Source organism: Lissotriton vulgaris, chromosome 3_1, assembly GCF_964263255.1.
Source record: "Lissotriton vulgaris chromosome 3_1, aLisVul1.2, whole genome shotgun sequence".
In the NCBI taxonomy this organism is placed as follows: Eukaryota; Metazoa; Chordata; class Amphibia; order Caudata; family Salamandridae; genus Lissotriton; species Lissotriton vulgaris.
In genome coordinates this window covers 1,781,108,904-1,781,132,580 of record NC_141689.1, presented here as the reverse complement: position 1 = coordinate 1,781,132,580, position 23,677 = coordinate 1,781,108,904, and the positions used below count along the sequence as shown (strand labels likewise).

Here is a 23,677-nt window from a genome sequence, read left to right as displayed (position 1 = left end):
TCCTCCCTGCTTGTTGATGTACCACATCGCGGTCGTGTTGTCAGTCAGGACCTTTACTGACCGCCCGCGAAGGGAAGTGAGGAAGGCCTTGAGCGCCAGACATATCGCCCGCAACTCTAGAAGGTTGATATGAAGCAACCTTTCCTCTGGAGACCAAAGACCTTTGACCTCCAGGTCCCCAAGATGAGCACCCCACCCGAGAGTGGACGCATCCAATATTACTGTGGCAACCGATGGAGGAATCTGAATAGGCTTCCCTTGAGACAGATTGCCTTCCACGCTCCACCAAGACAGATCCGCTGCAGTTTCTCCGGAGATCTCCACCGACTCCCTGAGATCCCCTTTGTGCTGATACCACTGCCTGCGGAAGCACCACTGGAGCGCCCTCATATGCCAGCGTGCATGGTTGACCAACAGAATGCATGAAGCCATCAGACCGAGCAGGTGAAGGACCTTCAGGACTGGAACGACCGCTCCATTGTAAAACAAAGGAATCATCTCCTGTATGTCGCGAATCCTTTGAGGGGGAGGGAATGCACGACACACAGTAGTGTCCAGTACCCCACCTATGAACAGGTTGCGCTGTGAGGGCACCAGTTGAGACTTGGGTACATTTATCGAAAAACCCAACCTATGCAACAACTGAGTTGTCTCTTGCAGACCATGGGGCACCTTCTCCGGCGACTCCGCTTTGATCAGCCAGTCGTCTAGATACGGAAACACATGTATCCCCGATCTCCTGAGATGAGCCGCCACCACTGCCATCACCTTGGTGAAGACTCGAGGCGCAGTAGTAAGACCAAACGGAAGGACCACAAACTGGTAGTGTTGTGACCCAACCGTAAAACGGAGATACTTTCTGTGCGACTTCAAGATGGGAATATGAAAATACGCATCCTGCAAGTCGATAGACACCATCCAGTCTTCTTCCAGCAGCGCTTGAAGAACCTGCGCAAGAGTGAGCATCTTGAACTTTTCCTGTTTCAGGTAAAGGTTTAAGATCCTGAGATCCAGGATTAGCCGAACCCTGCCCCTGCCATCTTTCTTGGGGGATCAGGAAATACCGGGAGTAGCACCCCTGACCCCTTTCCTGCTCTGGAACCACCTCTATCGCACCTTTTTGGAACAGAGCCAGGACTTCTTCCTGCAGGCGAAGCAGGTGGTCCTACGAACAATAACCCTGGCAAGGAGGGTAATTGGGAATTCCTGGAAAGGAAGTGCATACCCATTATCTACAAGATTGAGAACCCAAAGATCCGATGTTATTAATTCCCAATCTTGTAGAAAATGAGTAAGCCGACCTCCCACTGGGCCCACATGATCCGGAATGGCGGATCTAGGGCTGCTTTGCTGCGTTGGCCGGGGGTTGGGAAGGAGAGGAGGAGGAGGAGGAGGAGGATTGACGACCTCTAGGGCGGGATCTTTGCCTACCCCTGTATGACTTGTACAGCGTATTCTGCTGCTGTTGAGGCTGCTGCTGGGATGGTCTGTAAGAACGAAAGGTAGATCTTCCAAACCCTCTGAAGCGTCTACCAGTAGTACCTCTGGACTGAAGACCCAAAGATTTTGCAGTGGCCCTACTGTCCTTAAAACGTTCCAAAGCAGCATGAGCCTTCTTGCCAAACAATCCTGAGCCATCAAAAGGCAAGTCCAACAAAGCAGACTGGACATCCGCAGAGAACTCCGATTATTTAAGCCAGGCAGCCCTTCTGGTGGCCACGGAGGAGCCCATGACCCTTGCCACCGAATCAGCAGTGTCCAGACCGCTCTGAATCACCTGTCTCGCAGCTGCTTGAGTGTCTGATATCACTTCCTGAAAATCCTTCCGGTCATCCTCAGGAATTTTCGTAATCAGCTGCTTGACAGAATCCATCAAGGCATGGATATACCTTCCCATTAGACATTGCGTTGGTTGACTTTACCGCCATACTGGCTGATGAGAAAACCTTCCAGGCACTCTGATCTCGCTTTCTTGCTTTCTGGATTCTTTATCCCCAGGAACCTGTGGAAAAGCACCAGCAGATTTCTTTGAGCAGGCATCCTGCACCACCAAACTCTCAGGCAAGGGATGAATTGATAAAAACGCAGGGTCCTCAGGTGCAACTCTGTATCTCCTCGCCACTGTTCTAGAAACTGCAGGAGCAGATAAAGGTTTCTTCCAAACCTCATAGATGGGCTCAGATAAAGCCTCGTTGAAGGGTAACACAGGTTCAATTACTGACGAGGGTGAATGAAGAACCTCAGTTAAAATATTAGGTTTATAATCAGCAGTGGGCAGAGTAATATTTAATAAACTCGCTGCTTTTTTAATAACGGTGTGATAAGGCACCACATCCTTCGATGGTACATTTGACACTGAAGCCAATTCCCACTCAGGCGACAGTTCAAGCCCACTGGCCTCACACAAGTCTTCAAAAGGATCCTCAGAATCCTGTAACTCCCCTTCTTCAGTATCTGAATATTGATATCTTTCCTCTTCCAGAAGCCTCTGGGCCTTTCTCCGAGATCTTTCCTTCACAGCAGACGTCAACTGATTCGGAATCGACTCAGACTGGGTCGGTGCCGGCGTCGAACCCGAAGTCGGACGAGGTTTTTCAATACGAGGTCAGGCAGAATCCTGCCTCAGAGTCGTAGGCATCAGCGTCAATGAGACCGGCGTCCACGGAGTCGGCGACGTGCGCTTCGGCGTCGACACCGGTGGTGTCGGAAAATGCCAATGCGGTGGTATACCCGGCATAAAAGGCATGAAGGGCGCAGGGGCGTAAGCCTGGGGAATACCCAAGTTGAAGGCCATTGGACCCGTGTGACAACAGGTGCACCAGATGGGAACATTGCCCTGGAATAGACACCAAACATGGCGTTCAGGAACTGAGAAGGATCCTGACCTGGAGCTGGAAATTCAGGATATGGATCTTTGGGTCGTTCCTGAGGAGGTGGAGTCGAAACGACGTCTACCTCTTCACCGAGTCCAGGAACCGGGGTCAACGAACCCGCAGGCATCGGAACTTCGACTTCACCAGCCCCCTGCTCCTCACCTTCATCCTCCTGACCAGAAGGATTGGATGGAACCGGAAATTGGACCGGCTTCTGTGATTTGGGTGAATCCAGATGTGAAGCCACACCAACAGAGTTATGTTCAGACTCCGAAACCTCCACTTCCTTACTCAGAAGTTTGACCTGGGACTTCGGTCTTGAACTAGAGTCCTCTCCGGAGTGATGACGTGACTCATGGCTCCTCTTCTTATGCTTCTTCCTCAAAGACTTTGAAGCGTGAGCAGAAGACGACTCCGAGCGCGACCTCGAACGAGACCTCGACCTCGATCTCGACCTCGACCGAGTTCGAGACTTCGAAGACTTCTTATCTTTCTTATTTTTAAGTTTTGCCACAAGGAGTTTCGTCTCTCTTTCTCTTAACGCCTTCGGAGTCATCTTCTTGCAGCAAGGACAGTCCTCGACGTCATGGTCGGAACTTAAACACAAAACACAGCATTCATGAGGATCGGTGATAGACATAGTCTTGCCACATTCGCCGCAAGCCTTAAACCCAGTTTTCTTCTACGACATTTCGAAGAATATAAAGATAGACACAATAATAGGATAATAGTAACAAAGTTACTGTAAAGCTACAGTACGATCCCTGAAAACCGTTAGCGTCGACGACGCGGAAAAAAGGGAACTGATGTCATCACGCCGGCGTGGGCCTGTTATAGGCGTCGGTGACGTCAGATGTCGCGAGCGGTGCCGTGTCTCTGTGACGTCCGGATCCATGTCGGCGCAAAGCTACAAAAAGAATTTCCGAATGTTGCTGACGCAAGAGATATTCACAAGGTGAGGAATCCACACAGCAGATGTATCTATCAGAAAGACACGGTAGGGGTACAGGGCTTATGCACCAGTACCCTCACCAGTGGCATAGTGCACACAACTACAGGGGTGACTGACCTATGCCCTAGGAAGTGGCCTTTAGGAATGGCACACAGGGATGTGTGACAACAAGGGGGGCGGTTGGGCACAGGCTAAAAGTCTGAACAATAGTGCGGATAACGCGTGCCACGGAGGTATCACCTAGTCTAACATCAGGTGTGTTTGTACAAATAACAAAGCGTTCCCTTTAGTTTAGGAACGACCCTCTGGGCGCTGCTGTTTCGGATCGACGCTGCGATCTGTATGGTTGTGGGATGTGTGCCATGCAGACTCTTCCCTTTGTTCTGCACCAAAACACTCAGCCTGCAATTGGGGGGGGGGGGGGGGGGGGGGGGGGGTATAAAGGGACAGGGCCTCTAAGGGTGGCAAAATAAGTGCTGCAGCGCCTGGAGGTACCTACGGACCTAAATGTGGCCAGATAGTTGCCAGTTTGGGAGCTCAATAGTACAGATTTAGGGAAAGAACATAAGCCCTTGGTACCTAGTTGGCAGGAACTCAGGGCAAACTTAGTCAAAGAGCATCAACATCAGGCAAAAAGTGGGGGGCAACCATATAAAAAAGGGGACACTTTCCAACAGGCCATGAATCCAATATGCACACCACATGAATAGTGAGAAATACTGCGCTGATTACTCTAACGAGTAGAGACCAGAACATCCCTATATACAAGATTTACCACTGGCATACCAATATGTCGCTATAAGAGACAACAAAAGGTCGAAACCATGCACATTTTCGCATACTGAACTGCCTCAAAGAAGCTTGCGTTGGAAAATCTTCTATACAAGAAGACACGTCTCAACCTCTTGAGCACAAAGCTCCTCCTCAGAGGCCAAGGGACAACCTCTCTGTTATCTAAACTAAAGGTAGCCAAAACAAGGGAAAAAATGGTACGGAGAATAAAGCATCTGCACTCACAGGAGACCAAGTGTTCAAACCAACAACATACATGTAAAATGCCTTAACAAAGTTTACTCGCTGATAAAGAGATCGCCTGCATCACAAGTATAAAGACCAGCTATCCTAGTAACAAACAACAAAAATCTAGGATTCTGAAGACCTGTCTTTCATGGAAGCGTCTTAACACTGCATCAGCTTGACTCCCAAAAAGATGGGCATGATCAAATAGCATGCTGACCAAAGACTACTGGACAGCCTCCAAGAAACCCGAAGTTGACAACCAAGCCTTACGCCTTAACGCCACTGCAGATGCCATAGCACGGCCCAAGAGTCCGTAGTGTCCATATCATACCTTATGGTAAGTCTAGCAGCCTGCTGACCATCTTTAATCAAATCACCAATCTGACAGGATGTTATCCGGAAGAGGCGATAACACATTCTGTAGCAAATCCCACATTCTGTAGCAAATCCCATAAAGCATGGCAATATCGCCCCAGCAGGCAAGATGTATTATAGATCTCAAAGCTGAGCTTGCCGAAGCAAAGATGTGTTTATCACACGCATCATGACTCCTTACCCGGTGGAGTCTTAGGAACAGAATCTACATCTCGGTAAGAAGTCTCAACCTGAGTAACCAAGCTACAGGTGGAAGGGAGCGTAAGAAGAAAAACAGGGTCCCCAAGCGCAGGTAGGTGTCTACGTGCAATATTACGGTCCACTGAAGCCACCCGATTCAGGCTTGGCCCAAGAACCTAATAAAATATCAAAGAGGGTCTCCAAAACGGAACAGGTTCCTTCCCTCTCGGTCCCTGAAAAAAGGACCTCAATCATAAGGTCTGTGGACCTTTGCACCGTAGGAAGTGACACGTTTAACACAAGTTTAAAACTGTAGCTACTTTTCTTAATATGTCTGCAAAGGAGGAACTTGCCTCCGTAGGCAGGCCAGGGGGAGAAAGCTGGTGAAGAATCTAAGCCACTAGCCTTTCCCAAAGCAGACACCCAGCTCCCCTTCATCTGAGGAACATTAGTGTCAGAAATGAGATGAAAGGTCCCTGACTCAACCAACACAGGCTTTCGTACCACAACCTCTTCATGAGAAGGAATCAAAATGAATATGCTACTTACCAGTATGCATCTGTTCTTGGCATGTAGGGCTGCTAACATTCATATCTTAGCATTAGATCGCCACCTAGTGTTGGGTCCGGATGATCGCACATTGTTGTCCTGGAAGAGTCTTCGAAGTATCCTGAGATGGGTGGCTCCTCCCCTGGACTACAGTGCGCATGGGCATCGGCTCCATCCCCAGATTGTTTTTCGCCATTGTGGCAGAGGATGGAGTGAAAAGTGTAAAGGATGTCCATGCTAATGATTGAATACAATGGTATATCTGCAGCTGCGACAGGCACCGGGGAGGAGGGTGGGCGATATGAATGTTAGCAGCCCTACATGCCAAGAACAGATGCATACTGGTAAGTAGCATATTCAGTTTGAGGCATGTGGGCTGCTAAATTCATATCTTAGCATAGAATACATAGCAGTCCCTCCATTAGCGGCGGTTGCCTGTGCCAGCTGCAGAAACCTGAAAAAGTGTTTTGAGAACAGCCTGTCCTACAGCCGCTTGCTGTTTGGAATGTACATCAACACAGTAATGTTTTGTAAAGGTATGTGGTGTAATCCACGTGGCTGCTCTGCAAATGTCCTCTAGAGGAATGTTACCTAGGAAAGCCATGGATGCCCCCAACTTGCGTGTGGAGTGTGCCTTTGGGGGTATTGTTAAGGTGCGCTTGGCTTTTTGATAGCAGATTTGAATGCACTTAACAATCCATCTGGCTATTCCAGCTTTGGAGATCGGGTTGCCTTTGTGTTGTGGTGAGAAGGCAACAAAGAGTTGTTTCGTCTTCCTAAAGTGTTGTGTCCTGTCTATGTAGTACATCAACGCCCTCCGTACGTCTAACGTATGGAGCATTCTTTCCGCCACTGTTTGTGGGTTCTGGAAGAATGCTGGCAAATCGATAGTTTGGTTGAGATGAAAGTGTGACACCACCTTTGGAAGGAATTTGGGGTTAGTACGTAGCACTACCCTATTTGGATGAATTTGAATGAAAGGCTCTTGTATTGTGAGTGCTTGCAGCTCACTAACACGCCTTAGTGACGTAATAGCAATTAGGAAAGCAACTTTCCACGTTAGGAATTGCAGTTCACACGAGTGCAGTGGCTCAAATGGTGGTCCCATCAGTCTGGTGAGGACCACATTGAGGTTCCAAACCGGAGCTGGCGGTGTTCTTGGGGGAATGACTCGCTTCAGACCTTCAAGAAACGCTTTAATGGCAGGCACCCTGAAGACCGAGAGATGCTGCCTATTTTGAAGGTAAGCTGCGATGGCGGATAGATGTATTCGAATAGAAGTGAACGCTAGTTTGCACTTATAAAGGTGTAACAGATAGCAAATGATGTTAGGGATAGATGCATCTAGCGGGTTTATGTCATTGTCCGCACAGTAAATGACAAAACGCTTCCATTTCGCGGCATAGCATGCTCGTGTTGAGGGCTTCCTCGCCTCCTTGATGATGTTCATGCATTCAGGAGGTAGGTTGAGGTATCCAAACTCTAAGATTTCAGGAGCCAGATCGCTAGGTTGAGCTGTTGCGGATCTGGATGCTGAATTTCTCCATGGTTCTGCGTCAGAAGTCTGGGCGTGAGGCGCAGTCTTTGATGCGGCACCACTGAGAGTTCGAGGAACGTGGTGTACCAGGCCTGGCGCGCCCACGTTGGAGCAACTAGGATGAGTGTCATCGAGTGTTGCCTTAGTTTTCTCGCCACCAGTGGTATCAGAGGTGTCGGGGGAAAAGCGTAAGCAAATTTGCCTGACCAGTTCATCCATATCGCATTGCCCTGCGATTGGGGGTGTGGGAACCTGGCGGCGAAGCTTTGGCATTTTGCGTTTTCCCTTGTGGCGAACAGATCTATGTCTGGACGACCCCACCTTTGGAAGTACGGCTGGAGTACCGATGGATGTATCTCCCACTCGTGCATTTGATGGCTGTATCTGCTGAGCAGATCCGCCATCTGATTGTCCTTCCCTGGGAGGTGTTCTGCCATGAGGAAGATGTTCCTCTGAATGGCCCACTTCCACATGCTCTGAGCCAGGTGAGACAGCTGTGGCGAGTGGGTGCCCCCCTGTTTTTGGATGTAGTACATCGCGGTCATGTTGTCCGTCCGGACTAACACCACCTTGTTGCACAGATGTACAATGAAGGACTTGAGTGCCATGAAGATCGCCATCAGTTCTAGATAGTTGATGTGCATCTTCTGTTGCTGCGTCGTCCATAGCCCCTGCACCGTGTAAGTGAGCAGATGAGCTCCCCATCCCTGGAGGGATGCGTCCGTTGTCAGGATAACCTGTGGCACTGGCTCCTGGAACAGTCGGCCCTTGCAAAGGTTGTGTGGAGTCCACCAATGCAGAGAGGTGTATGCCCGACTGGTAACCAACACTAGGTCTGTTAATTGTCCCTGAGCCTGTGTCCACTGATTTGCTAAACACTCCTGGAGCGGGCGCATATGCAACCGTGCGTGAGGGACTATGAAGATGCAGGAGGCCATCATGCCTATCAACTGCATGAACACTCTTGCTGGAAGTGAGTGTCCCGGTCTGAACTTGTGGATTAAAGACTGCATGCCGTCTATCCTGACCTGGTTTGGTTGCGCCTTGGCCGTCAGGGTATTGATTGTCGCACCCAGAAACTGTCGGACATGTGCCGGCTGAAGGTGTGACTTTGGGTAATTTAGCGAGAAACCTAGGTCGTGAAGGAGGTGAATGGTAGTTGACATGTCCGCGGCGCACTGCTGTTCCGACCTGGCTTGAACGAGCCAGTCGTCGAGGTAGGGGTAGACATGGATGTTCTGCCTCCTGAGGTGCGCTGCTACTGTCGCCAGACACTTGGTAAACACCCTTGGGGCAGTTGTGACTCCGAAGGGTAGGACTTTGAACTGATAATGCGTGCCCTGGATAGTGAACCTGAGGTACTTCCTGTGGGACGGATGTAGCGGAATGTGGAAATAAGCATCCTTGAGATCTAAGGTTGCTAAGAAGTCTCCTTTGTTTAACATAGGAAGAATCTGTTGCAGTGTAAGCATATGGAAATGCTCTGACAGTATGTACAGATTGAGGGGACGGAGATCCAGAATTGGTCTGAGAGATCCGTCCTTCTTTGGAATGAGGAAGTACAGGGAATATACCCCTGTGCCCTCCTCTCCCACTGGCACGAGCTCGATTGCCCCTTTTTGCAGCATCACCAACACTTCCTGCTGCAATAAGTGCAAGTGCTCTGCGGACATAGGTCTTTGCCTTGGCGGAATGTTGGGTGGAGTGGATTTTAACTCTAGACAATAACCGTACTGGATGAGCTGTCGCACCCACCTGTCTGTGGTGATGTTGATCCAGACGGGCAGGAACTGCTGTATTCTCCCCCCGACGGGTGTTAAGTGGTCGGGGGGCAGTGACAGCGAGTCACTGGCTGCTTGGGGCAGAGGAGCGTGAATTGTTGCCTCCTTTGCCGCGTCCCTTGTTGCTGTTTCCCCTGTAGCCCCTCTTGTTTTGTTTGGGGTACGAGGATTGTGCTCCACCTCTAGGGAACTGTGATTGGTGACCCATCTGTCCTCTGGTGATTCCACGGGCACCTGAGCGACGAAAATTATTGCCACGAAACTGCTGTGATTGCAGGGCCCCCATAGATTTAGCAGTTTCAGTATCTTTTTTAATTTTTTCCAGGGTGGTGTCAACATCTGGACCAAACAGTCTCTCCGGATTGACTGGTTGATTAAGTATGGTTGTTTGAATGTCAGGTTTGAACCCCGATATGCGGAGCCACGCCTGTCTTCTGAGCATCACACTGGTATTAATGGCCCTAGCGGCCGTGTCCGCGACATCAAGTGCACACTTTATGGCCGCGTTGGAGATTAGTTGTCCTTCTCGAATAATCATTTTGGTGCCCTCTTGAAACTGTGGAGGCAGGTGTTCGACAATCTGCTCTAGTGTGTCGTAATGTGATCTATCATAACGTGCCAGTAGTGCCTGTGTATTTGCAATACGCCAGAAATTGGCAGCCTGCGCAGCCACTCTTTTGCCTCCTGCCTCTAGCACTTTGGACTCCTTATCCGGGGGAGGAGCTTCACCCGTTGATTGGGAGTTGGCCCTTTTTCTTGCGTTTGCGACCACCAGGGAGTCAAGCGGTAACTGTCCTCGAATGTACGCAGGGTCCGCAGGCGCTGGTCTGTACTTTTTTTCAATACGTGGGTTGACCACCCTTGCCCTGGTAGGTTCCTTAAAGATGTCCGCAGCATGCTTGAGGACCCCTTTAAGCATGGGCAGTGTCTTGACAGTTTTTTCCGAAACCGAAAAAGTGTCGAACAGAAAGTCTTCCTCCACTGGGTCAGCATGCATGTCCACATCATGGTTAGCAGCTGCCCTCTCAATGAGTGCATGAAAACCTGCAGAATCCTCTGTAGGGGATGCACGTGTACCGAAAGTCTGTGGGTCTTGTCCCATATCTTGGGTGCCTTGGTCCCCAATAACATCATATGAATCTGGCTGTGCCTCAGGTTCATTGACTGGGAATGTATATTGTTCATCTTCAGCATAGCCCTCACTTTCAGAGTGGTCTGGAGACGGTGTTGGGCTTCTTCTTGGAGGAGGCTGGATAGGTTCCATGAGGCCTGAGGCGTCATGTTGGTACTTCTTCTTCTTTAGGGGGATGACATAGGATTCCACCGGCTGCGAAGTGATTTTCCTTTTGTAAAGGGTTAACTTCCCCGTGTCCGCATCTATGAAGCACTCCGAATCCTCTTCTTGGTCGTGTACATGACCTGAAGATGCCCCTGCCAAAGAAGATTCCGACTTCTTTGGCGTCGATTTCGATGAAAAAGCCTTCGGCGCCACTTTTGGTGGTAGAAGGAAGAGGAGTTTACTTGCGGGCTTGACCGGGACGTCCGCCTCCTTTTGCGTCGATGGCGTTGGCGCCGACGAAGAAAAAGCCTTCTCCCTAATCCTTTGTAGTGAAGGAGCAACGAGAGATGTGTCGGTGACCGATGTCTTTGGCACCGACGAGGTGGCCTTGCCTTCGGATGCGACGTTCCGTTGGTCTTTTGGAGGGATGGACGGCGCCGACCTCGAGTCCTTGGAGCGATGCGCCGATGTTCCTGTTGGAGCCGGGGCTGCGTCGCTTGCTTTGGCTGGCTTTGCCGGCGCCGGCGCGCTTGTCTTGTGCGTGCCACCCTTTTTAGAGGATCTCTCCTCCGGCGCCGATTTCGACCCTGTGGAATCGCCGTGTTTCTTCGACTTCTGCGGACCGGAGGTCGACGGAGTCGATGAGGCTGCCGGTTTACTCGACTTTGCTGAAACGACCGCCATCTTAGGGACGATTGAGTCCTTAACTTTCGCTTTCAGTTTCGGGTCGGCCATTTTAGGTGTAGTCGAGACCGCTTCTTTCAGTTTCGGTTTCGATTCCCTCGGCGCAGCAAGTATGTCCGTGGCCGGGCCAGCAGGCGGGGCCGAGGCTTGCGCTACAGGGTCTTGGGTAAGGCCGACAGGCGATCCCGCGACCCTTTCCTGATGTTCGTCAACTTCGGGGCATAGCTCGTCCCCTGAGCTATCTTCCGCGGCCCCATAAACCATATTGTCGTCCCCTACCTCGTCGACGTATTCAAGGCCTTGATCCACGACCCCGTCGTCGTCATATTCCGGATCAGCCTCGACCTCCGTCTCAGGCGGGGAGATTTGAAGATGATGGCTCTGGTCCTCCTCTTCTTGGTCGTCGAAGAGGTTTTCTGGTTCCGGGGCCGTCTGCTTGGCCACCAGGCGCACCGCGCGCCGAATCGTGAGAGTCTTCTTCGACCTGAAACTCGCACAGGCCCTGCAACTTCCTTCGTCATGGTCTGGCGAAAGGCATTTATTACAGACCGGGTGCACGTCTATATGTGGGTATTTGGACCCACAGAGCGGACACAGCTTAAACGGACTCCGCTCCATGTTGGGAACTTGGTGTCGAGTCGCGATGAGAAGGCCTCGATGTCCAAAGAGTTGGAAAAACTCCGCTGAATCCGGCTCCGAGAGACGGAAGAAATCGAGACCGTACGCAAACAATACCGACGTAAAGAACCCAAAGCCTTTTGGCCTTTAGAAATGATGTTTTTTCGGTTCCGACGGAGAGACGTCGAGACCGCATCCGAACCCAATGGCGGAAAAAAACAATCTGGGGATGGAGCCGATGCCCATGCGCACTGTAGTCCAGGGGAGGAGCCACCCATCTCAGGATACTTCGAAGACTCTTCCAGGACAACAATGTGCGATCATCCGGACCCAACACTAGGTGGCGATCTAATGCTAAGATATGAATTTAGCAGCCCACATGCCTCGAACCCTGCATATTCCACTCAGCCTCAATAGTCTACTCCGCATCAGACGTCATACAATGCCTACACGAAGGAGGAGAAACTTCGACGCCACTGGCGTCAGTGTAAGAGCCGGCTGATTGAAGTTTGGCTTCGTAGGTCGAGATCCAGGAAGGACTGTGAACCTGCGCCAAAGCAGTGCCAACCGATGTCAACTGGCGCCGACCCCTCTACTCCAATGGCTCAACTGTGACCGTGGGCAAACCCTCCGACAGCGCCCCACTCACCAGGACCTATAGGCACTCCAGAGGGAGATGGAGCACCAAAGTGGAGTTGTATGTAATTATAATATTACCTCATCTGAGCCATCAACACTCCCGCTCCCGGAAACACTGGGAGACGTGGTCCGGAGTCGCATACTACCTCTTCAACCGTCGAACGGAAGGAGCCACAGGAAACGGTGTCTCCACACAGTGAAGTCCGAGAATGTTGAAACTTCACCCGCTTACCTTTTGACTTTTCCCAAAAAAGGATGTCTCCAGAACGGCTTTGGCTTCTAGATCAACCCAGAAAATGCTCTCCCCGAGACGAAGACAGAGAAGCTTCAGAGGACCATGTCAAGTCAAGTCAAGTTAAAGAATTTATATAGCGCACTACATACCCAGAGGGTCTCAAGGCGCTTAGGGAGGGGAGGAGGATTACTTGTCAAATATCCACGTTTTAAGTTGCTTTCTGAATGCTAGGTGGTTCTGGGTAAGGCGAAGGTACGTGGGGAGTGAGTTCCATGTTTTAGCAGCCAGGTATGAGAAAGATCTGCCTCCCATTGTGGTCTTGTTGATGCGAGGTACAGTGGCGAGGGCTTGGCTGGAAGAACGTAGTTGGCGGGGGGGGGTGTAGAAGGACAGTCGTGAGTTGAGGCATTCTGGTCCGATGTCGTAGAGTGATTTGTGTGCGTGGGTTAGCAGTCGGAAAGTGATCCTCTTATTGACGGGTAGCCAGTGGAGGTCTTTCAGGTGACCAGAGATGTGTTCGTTGCGCGGGATGTCTAATATGATCCTGGCTGAGGCGTTTTGGATTCGTGGAGTTTCTTCTGGAGTTTAGAGGTAGTGCCTGCGTAGAGGGTGTTTCCGTAGTCCAGTCGGCTCGTGACCAGAGCATGGGTGACTGTTTTTCTGGTTTCGGTGGGGATCCAGCGAAATGTTTTTTTGAGCATGCGAAGAATGTTGAAGCAGGATGAGGATACGGCGTTGACTTGTCTGTTCATTGAGAGTGAAGAATCCAGGATAACGCCTAGGTTCCGTGCGTGGTCTGTCGGGATGGGTGCTTTTCCAAGAGCTTCCGGCCACCAAGAGTCGTCCCATGCAGAGGGGGGAAGTACCTAAGATGAGTACTTCTGTTTTATCTGAGTTCAGTTTCAGACGACTGTGTTTCATCCATTCGGCAACTTCTTTCATTCCTTCGTGTAGATTAGTTTTGGCGGTGCTGGGGTCATTGGTGAGAGAAAGGATCAGTTGAGTGTCATCCGCGTAAGAGATGATGTTGAGGTTGTGTTGGCGGGCGATGGTCGCGAGGGTGCTCATGTATACGTTGAAGAGGGTGGGACTGAGTGAGGATCCTTGTGGTACGCCACAGATGACTTCAGTGGCCTCGGACTTGAATGGTGGAAGGCGGACTCTCTGTGTTCTACCGGTGAGGAACGAGGAGATCCATTCAAGTGCTTTTCCTTGTATTCCGATATTTCTGAGGCGTTGTAAAAGGGTGCTGTGGCAGACTGTGTCGAAGGCTGCAGAGAGGTCGAGGAGGATGAGGGCGACTGTGTCTCCATTGTCCAGTAGAGTTCGAATGTCGTCTGTTGCTGCGATGAGGGCGGTCTCAGTGCTGTGTTTTGCTCGGAAGCCAGACTGTGAGGAGTCGAGGGATTTGTTGGCTTCGAGAAAAGCGGCGAGCTGGTTGTTGACAGCTTTCTCGATTACTTTGGCCGGGAATGGAAGGAGCGAAATGGGGCGGTAATTTTCGAGTTCGGTGGGGTCCGCTGTGGGTTTTTTCAGAAGAGCGGTGAGTTCAGCGTGTTTCCATTTTTCCGGGAAGGTGGCGGAGTTGAAGGAGCAGTTGATGACGTCTCGGAGGTGTGGTGCTATGACGGAGTCTGCTTTGTTGAAGATGTGGTGAGGACATGGGTCTGTGGGGGATCCTGAGTGGATGGAGTTCATCAGGCGGATGGTGTCCTCAGTGGAGATTGGGTTCCAGTCGTTAAGGGTGTTCAAGGGGGGAGAATGTTCAGCATATGGTTCGGTGGGTTGGTCTCCGGGTTGGTTGTCGAAGCTGTTGTGGATGTCTGCAATTTTGTTGTGGAAGAATGAGGCTAGGGAGTCGCAGAGGGTTTGAGAGGGGGTGATGTCGTTGGAGTTGGCCGAGGGATTGGCAAACTCCTTGACGATGTTGAAAAGTTCCTTGCTGTTGTGGGCGTTGTCGTCAAGTCGATCCTTGAATGCTGTTTTCTTGGCCTTTCGGATTAATTGGTGGTGTGTGCGGGTGGCGTTTTTGAAGGCGTCCTTGGTGCTAGTGGTTGGGTCTTTTTTCCAGGCCTTTGAGGGAGCAGCAGAGTTTCTTGGATTTCTTAAGATCATCGTTGAACCAGGAGGCCTTCTTGCTGCCAAGTTTGATTTGTCGTTTTTTCAGTGGTGCTAAGGTGTCGGCGGTGTTGGATAACCAAAGGGTGAAGTTGGCGGCGGCTTCGTTTGGGTTAGAAGAGTGGGCTGGGGTGTTTAGAAGGAGCGATGAGGAGATCTGGTCGATGGTGATTTTGTTCCAGTTTCTTTGCAGAGTTGGTTGGAGGTGGTTGGTGGGTTTTGGCTTGTTGTAGGTGAAGTGAACGCAGCTGTGGTCAGTCCAGAGGAGATCCGTAGTGTGGTTGAAGGAGACATGTTTGCTGGAGGTGAAGATGGGGTCGAGTGTGTGGCCTGCGATGTGGGTGGGGGAAGTGACCAGTTGTTTAAGTCCGAGGTTGGCGAGGTTGTCCAAGAGGGTGGTGGTGTTGCGGTTGTTGATCTTTTCAAGGTGGAAGTTGAGGTCTCCCAGGAGGATGTAGTCTTTGGAGGGGAGCGCGTGTGGAGTGATGAAGTCCGTGATTTCTTCACTGAATTTTGCGCGGGTCCTGGTGGTCTGTAGAGGAGGGTGCCTCTGAGTGTGGTCTTGGGGTCGATATGGATCTGGAAGTGAAGGTGTTCGGAGTTGGCGAGGTTGGTGTCAGAGCTGGTTGAGATGCGGATTGATTTTTTATGGACGATAGCGATTCCTCCTCCTGTGTGGCCGGTACGGTCTTTGCGTGTGATCTTATAATCTTCAGGGATGGCAATGGTGATGTCTGGGGCGGAGGAAGCGTTCATCCATGTTTCTGTTAGGAAGGCGACGTCTGGAGAGATGGTGTCTAGTAGATTCCATAGGTCAATGGCGTGCCTGTGGATCGATCAGGTGTTGAGAAGGATGCATTGTAGGTGATTGGGGTCGGGAGTCTGTGGTGTGGTCGTAGCGGTGATGTTGTCGGTGCCGCTGAATTTGCAGGAGTAGCAAGAGAAAGGTCCATGGGTGTGTCCGGGAGCGGCTTGGACGCAGTTGGGGGCGCGACCGGGGTTAAGGGCTAGGAGGGTGGTGGCATCGTAGGTAATGCAGGAGGGCTGGGCAGCGCGAGGGCCAGGTGGTCTGGCGCTGGGCGCGGTCCAGGCGCGGACGGGCGTAGACGGGCTTACCTTTGGCGCAGATTGGGCGCGGTCGCTGCGCGCGGGAGTAACTGTCATATATGGATGGTGGAGGGGGAGGGGCGAGGGCGGCTCAGCTGGGAGGCGGGGCGGGCTAAGTAGGAGGACAACAACAACAAAATGGAGGGCGCTTGGGGGAATACGCTAAAAGAGCAGGAAAGTCGCGCTGGCAATCTTAATCATGAAATATACAAAGCGGCATACAAAGCGCACAGCAGGCAATTGATTTCACACAGTTTCCAGCAAAAAGCGCTACACAACGATACCGGAGCCAAAGGGAGCGACCACTCAGCTGGGAAGCGTAGAGTGAGTCACAGCGCTTCCAGGTAACGGAGCGCTGTTGTAGTCTGTGGGAGGGCGGCTCAGCTGGGAGGCGGGGCGGGCTAAGTATGAGGACAACAACAACAAAATGGAGGGCGCTTGGGGGAATACGCTAAAAGAGCAGGAAAGTCGCGCTGGCAATCTTAATCATGAAATATACAAAGCGGCATACAAAGCGCACAGCAGGCAATTGATTTCACACAGTTTCCAGCAAAAAGCGCTACACAACGATACCGGAGCCAAAGGGAGCGACCACTCAGCTGGGAAGCGTAGAGTGAGTCACAGCGCTTCCAGGTAACGGAGCGCTGTTGTAGTCTGTGGGAGGGCGGCTCAGCTGGGAGGCGGGGCGGGCTAAGTATGAGGACAACAACAACAAAATGGAGGGCGCTTGGGGGAATACGCTAAAAGAGCAGGAAAGTCGCGCTGGCAATCTTAATCATGAAATATACAAAGCGGCATACAAAGCGCACAGCAGGCAATTGATTTCACACAGTTTCCAGCAAAAAGCGCTACACAACGATACCGGAGCCAAAGGGAGCGACCACTCAGCTGGGAAGCGTAGAGTGAGTCACAGCGCTTCCAGGTAACGGAGCGCTGTTGTAGTCTGTGGGAGGGCGGCTCAGCTGGGAGGCGGGGCGGGCTAAGTATGAGGACAACAACAACAAAATGGAGGGCGCTTGGGGGAATACGCTAAAAGAGCAGGAAAGTCGCGCTGGCAATCTTAATCATGAAATATACAAAGCGGCATACAAAGCGCACAGCAGGCAATTGATTTCACACAGTTTCCAGCAAAAAGCGCTACACAACGATACCGGAGCCAAAGGGAGCGACCACTCAGCTGGGAAGCGTAGAGTGAGTCACCATGACACGTGCCGCCATCAACTTCAAATGCCACTCCTTTAATGACTAGGGCTGTAGTTTCCGGTAGTAGTCACAATCCTCGGTGTCGTGGTGCTCGCTTTAACACCACATAAAAATTGTATTTGGGTCGATCACCAACATATGTTTCGGCTACAAGACCCACAAGGTTTGAAACCTGTAGACCTTCGACAAAGGCACTGTTCTACCAACAAGGTGTCGAAGCAGGTCATCCGTGTTACAGGGTGGAAAAGAGGACGCTGATGGAGGACTTGTAAGGCTTTACTGACGCCATGACCGGAGTCTACATCATCACAGGGCCGTATGACGCGGTCTCCTGGCGTGCAGAGGTACTGCTGAAAAATTTCCGGATCCAAACTGGCGCCTTGGGAAAATGCAAAAGTTAAGGAATTTGCGGCTAGATGTCTCTCCGATAGTTCTTTGTAATAAATCAACACTGATGCCAGTGTGAGATTTATTCCGAGGGCACCTCAGAAGTGCCTGCTGAAAACTTCCTGACCCGGGTGTGGGAACCTACTGGCTTCTGGCAGCGTGCCACACAGACATGTTTCTGGACACACGGGTGGAGAGCCTGTACTCTCTGGGACCAGAAACGATGCACATCCTGGGCAGAGGTGTCACACCTACTTCCCCAGGATGGGCCAGTGCTCGAAGGGGAAGGCATGCTGCCTTTGTAATGCGACCCCAGACTCTGCTGCGATTAGCAGATGGCAGCTCCCGGTTTACAACCCCCCGTTGGGGAGGAAAAATGGCAGGAAAAATAAAGACCAGGAGGTGTGCCCACCTTCGCCAACTCCAGCCCTCCGGTGGAGAGGCCAAGTTAAGCACACTTTTCAGTATCCTCCATCTTGAAGATGAGGGGACTCCCCTTCAGGGCTAGGTTTATGCTCCCTCCCACTGGATGGTGGCACAATTGTGGGTGTGGTCACCACAGGTAAGGTGCACTTTGACCCTACCTACCACTCCCCAGCGATCCAGACAACGAATCCAGAGTCTCACCTTACTGAGACGGTAAGAAAACTCCTAAGTCAAAAGTCACACTTGCACCCAAAGAACCTGGGCATTGGTGAGCTGAACTGTCCTCCTATGACCCCCTACATCTCTACTTACCTCTGCTCTCATTAGTCTTGCTCCTGCTACAGCTGGTGTGACACCTGCAGCGTGTTTGTCAATAGCAGAATAATCATTGAACAGCATTGGGCTTCCAATGCTGAATTTGCATCCTGCACCCGGCCACCCATGCCGCTGATGGTGTACATTTGGTGCTGCCCCATCTGTGCTCGACAAAACCCTTAAAGCTTAGCCCCTGCAACCAACTTACTTTCCTGAAAGCGGTGTTGCTTTGAGCGCTCGCAGTCTCCATTAAAACGCATTGGGTAAAAAATCCAAATTTGAATTCTGCACCCGGCCAACCCTGTGCCACTGGGGGTGCAGTTTTGATACTCGCCTGACCCTTGCTTCTTGCTGACCTTTGTTCCTGAAGACTTGAACTGTGAGGGTATTACTTAATTGTAAAGCCGCCTTATTGTTTTCCTCCATAGGAAAACATTGCACTAAATATCGACTTTGGAAAGTGAAAAGTAATTCTATTTTAAAACGTACTTGTCTTATTGCGAAGATCTTTTTCTTTAAAAAAATACAAAGCTTATTTTGCTAAAATTGTTGTGAATCTCCTTTTTGAGTTGTGAGTTTATTAGTAAACCTTGTGCAACAAATGTCTAACACTCTTCTGTATTAGCCTAAGGCTGCTGTCCACACTACCACCAGCAGAGCACTTTGGGGTTTACATTGAGCCTTGTACTCTTTTGGGGGACTCCTGAACTCTATCCACGGTTTAACCACCTAGTAGCATACCATATACAGAGCCAGCTTTATACAGGTGTTTTAGAGATATTAAAGTTTAAAAAATACAGATATCTAGGGACACAGATCCTTGAAGTGGACTCGAGGATCCTACTGAAATGTGATTGGCTGCAAACACTTCAACCAAGAAGTGTTGACAGCGATCTTGGGACTAGGCTTGAAGCAGAGTCCCACTCAAAAAATATCGATAAAGAAAAGTGGGCAGGGTAGGAATACCCAGACCACCTTCATATATGGCGGTAGGTAGGGCGTTAAAAGCATTTTTTAAAATTCATTTGTCACAATATGGTAGCTGTCCTGCGGAAAAAAAAGGGTAAAGCAAATAGCTTCCTTACTAATCTGCCCCCCTGGTAAGTCAGGTTCCGGGGCATTTTATTAAAGGAAGGGGTGCATGGCCCTCACATCCTGGGGCTTGATGTCCCTGTGACCACCACCTCCTTGTTATTGTTGTTATTGTTATTAAAATATTTCTAAAGCGCGCTTTCACCGATTGGTTTCTTGCCGCTGTGATCAGCAGTGACATGAACAAAGGGGGGAGTTGCGTTATTGAAATGCTTGTCTGAAGAGCCAGGTCTTCAAGGCTTTCCGGAAAGAGAGGAGGTCTTGACAATTCCGGATCTCCAGGGGGAAGGAATTCCACAAGCAGGAAGCAAGGGTCGCAAACCTACGGCCTCCTGCGCGCTTAAGTTTGAAGGAGGGCGTCTGCATTTTTACAAAAAATGCCGGAGAGGCCCAAAAGGCCTCGCCGCTGCTCCAGGGACCACACTTCCCCAGGGCTTATTTATAAATGGGGGCCCTCTTAGACAACAATCGCCCAGCCCCGGGGCACACCATCTCCCTGTGGCTATAAGATTAAAGAAAGCGTGAGGGTCACGTGCCCCCCCCCGGCTACCTCCCAGGGCAAATTCTAACAAAGAAGGGGGTCGAAAGGCCTCAGTCTCCTGGAGCCATACATGGCCCTGGGGACCGCCACCCCCAGCAGGGACAGTTCCTGCTATGTACGGGGTGCCCACCCCATATCATAGCGGTTTGCTATGGCTTGGCAGAAGCTTTACCACTACCGCCAAACCATAGCAAACTGTGCTCACTTTCAGCTTGCTTGCTTAAAGCGGAGCACATTTTTTTTATAGAGAGGGAGCTGCATGTTGGCAGCTCTCTCTCTGTAAAAGGAATGCTGGCTGTCATAGGAGGAGGGGCTGGCAGAGACCAGGGGAACCTTGAGCCTCCGTCCTAATGTGGTCCCCAACAGAGTGGGTGCCCTTGGTGGGGCCAGGGCACCCACAATTGAGGCCAAACCCTGGGGGATGGGGTCCCTGGAGTCGAAACTGGCCCAGAAAAGGGGGGGGGGGGTCAAGCAGCCACAATCCCCACAGGGGAGCGAGGGGACGAATACTTTCACCACCATTCTGCAAACGCCCCACCAGGCGCACAACTGGCTGGGGGATGAAGCCCCCTTGGCTGCAGAGTCCTTGGGTGCCAACAAGCCCTCCTGTTGCACCCAGTAAGTCCCCAACAGTGCGATTGTTAAGAGGACTTCGGAGGCAACAACCCCTTTCTCCACCACTCTGTAAATGTACCTCGTGGTACACTGCTGGTTGTGGGAGGACGTCCTGTTGGATGTTGAGGGTTCTTGGGGGGCCCAGTAAGTCAGACACCACAGGTTTCCTGAGAGCTGGTCGGTGGCCCGCCCTTTTTCAACTTCACTCTGTAAACGTGACTATAAGATTAAAATAAATCATAGAAATTCACACAAAAAAAACCCAAAAAACAGGGTCGTTATAGTTAGGAAATAGAATTTAAAAAACTTTAAAAATTCATTGAAAAAAACAAAGCCGGGACGTTCTAGGTTGGTTCAGATTTCAGTCTTTAAAAAAAACTGAAATTCAGTAGTTCTAGTTATCTAAGCAAAGTTAAACTTACGCCCCCCCCCCTACAATGCACTGCTTATGACCGCAGACATTACATCACTCATGACCCGGTCAGCGACATCACTCATGACATCACAAATGACATTACTGATGGAATCACTGATTACATCCACAGAACCACTCGCCCCTATACACCTCATATGCCCATTGACACGCCAAGCTACTCACACAGCATCTCACTCCCTCAATGAATTTCACTCTCCCACACTGCTACTCGCACACCCACGTATACATCCATACAACCACCCATACACAGTCACTCACATGATTAGAAGTATTACTCCCCAGTAGTGCACCTAGTATACTAATTTAATTGCGGGGGCGCAAGTTATAGCTAGTTCAGATAACTATAACTGCTGAAATTCACTGGTTGTGTGAGAGTGAAAATTGAGCCTAACTGTACAGTCCCTATAACATTTATTTTCCAACTATAACATTCCTGCAACCTTTGGTTTAAGTGTATATACATATATATACATGTACACACACACACACACACACACACACACACACGTATACACACACACACAAGAAGTGTGGTAGCTGTTCAGCAATGCCGACAACTAAACTCTAGTAATAATACCAATTAGGAAAAGCTAAAGATCTTGCAATAATTTTGCATGAGTGACAAAGGCAAATAGAGGAACTTGGAACCCCAGTACTTTGAGACATTAATGGACCTTATGAAGTGATTTTACTATGATAGTGGTGGGGTGGTAAATTCCTGACCAGAGGATGTGAAACTGCTCTTATTTAAAAAAAGAAAAAACACAAATCTATGCCTAATTAACACACATTTAGGATTACGGTCAGAGTTTGCATACATTACATTTCATATGTAACACATACGATTAAATACTTTGCAGTTTGTAGACACATCACACAACACTGCAAACAAAATTAAATTGCTAGAATTCAAAAAGCGAAGGCTTCATGCTTCCACCTAGTAAAACTAAATAGAGTTTGCATACCTGTTGCACACACTGCTTACCTTTCCTCAAGTGACCCACGCCACGAGTTGCCAAAATACTGATGAACATTTCCTCATCTGTGCCCCATTTATTTTCACCTGCATCGAACAATGCCTGTCGAATTTGAGAAAAGAACACAAACAGACCATGATGGCTAGCTTATAACGTTGTTTACATCACATGTACAAAAACTCAGAACAAATTGTTAATGTCTACAGGTGTTTTATTTAGTTTGTATGCCATATTGCTATTTTGTTTCTCAATTATCCGGTAATATTTTTTATTTATTTTCATTTTGATTAGTTATAAAATAAATTTGAATCCTAACAGATGCATACATGCAGTACAGAACATAAATAAAACAGGACTGTCAGACTTTTAAAGAGAACTGAATGCTACCTTAAATTGTGTATTGTATATTTTTAAACTAAGTATAATTTGGAATAATTTTGCTTAACAATGCCAATCAGGCAAAGTCGTTCAAATGTAGTAAAATAAAATAGTAGCGCAACACTGTTCACAGAATAGTGTTGTTTTTTCTGTTCATTTGGTACTATTTAACCTACGGTTTGAGGTTCCCTGATTCTGAACCCGTTCAATAAAGATCGTCGTATCGTGGCGATTTTGGTATCAGCAGACCGCAAATGACGAGTGCGGTATGTACGAGTGTTTTTGTCATGTTCGAATGATGGATTCACAGTGTATTCAGGGATTTAGTTCCGAACCTTCGGGTTCCATTTTGTGTGCGGCAGCCATTATGTGGTTGCCCTCACATAGGCCGATGACTATGGCTGAGCGAGTCTTTGGGACACGTATACCTTTAGCGGACTTCTAGATGACCTGAGCGAACTGACTCCATTGCCCGAAGCGAACCTTGTTGAGCCAGTTCCTTGTTCGGCAGCTGGTCAAGATAGAGATCAAAGAGCAGGACATTGCTGAGTTTATGGTACATGCACACACCCTTCTATCTTGCTTCTCATCTGTTTCTGTTCCTTCTTTTATGGCCTATTTATAGTTGGGTTGAGGTCTTTTTTATTATGGGTTTGTCCGGCCTGTCCGAGCAAGAATGTTGGTTTTCCTTGTAATTGATGGTGGGCTGGACAACTGAAAGTGGGCTTGTCGTTATGCGATACCTTCTGAAATGTCACTTTGTGGTTGGACAGTTCGTAAATAACTGATGCTAGTCAGGAATGTGATTTTTGGCATAAAAGACGATGTCTCGCAATACGAAAATTGTACAGTCTGACGAACCACCCGTGTCGTGCTTCGTAGACTTCTGTTTCTGGTTGCAGCAATAAATTTGATCTTTGACGTCACCGAGAAGTATCCTGTGTCTCTGTATTCTAAGACAGGTGAACCCGAAGACATTGGGCGTGCCACTGGCGCCGCTGGGTTCTAAAACCCGGTTCTTCAGGTTGAACTGTTAAAGTTAAGAGCTGTAGTTGAATTTCTGTATGTTTTGAGGCAGAGTAGTTGTTGCATGAATTTTAATGTATTGTTAGTTGCATATTTGTCGTGTAATCGTTGGTAGCTGCTTGTAAGATATAGCACGGCTGTTATTCTGTGTAGATCTCGTTCATTTAATTGCAGATTTATTAATTTTCAGGATGTAGCTATTGCAATAGTATATTTAAAATTTGAAGTGAAGTGTTTGATGACGTTTTCAATGTTAAATTCAACACAAGTATAACTTTCACCTTTTTCATAAAAACGCAACTTAAGGGCAGGCATGACATGGGAGTCTTGCAGA

General features: G+C 49.5%; 1 protein-coding gene across 2 annotated transcripts in view; it reads right to left on the bottom strand.

The window, feature by feature from the left end:
- The window catches only part of ANXA5 (annexin A5), an 846,782-nt gene that overhangs the window by 232,468 nt on the left and 590,637 nt on the right, over window positions 1-23,677 (bottom strand). For both annotated transcript variants that reach the window (XM_086962217.1, XM_086962218.1), the window contains exon 9: window positions 21,948-22,041. In XM_086962217.1, coding sequence (XP_086818343.1) covers window positions 21,948-22,041 — 94 coding nt within the window. The remainder of the gene's footprint in view (window positions 1-21,947; window positions 22,042-23,677) is intronic.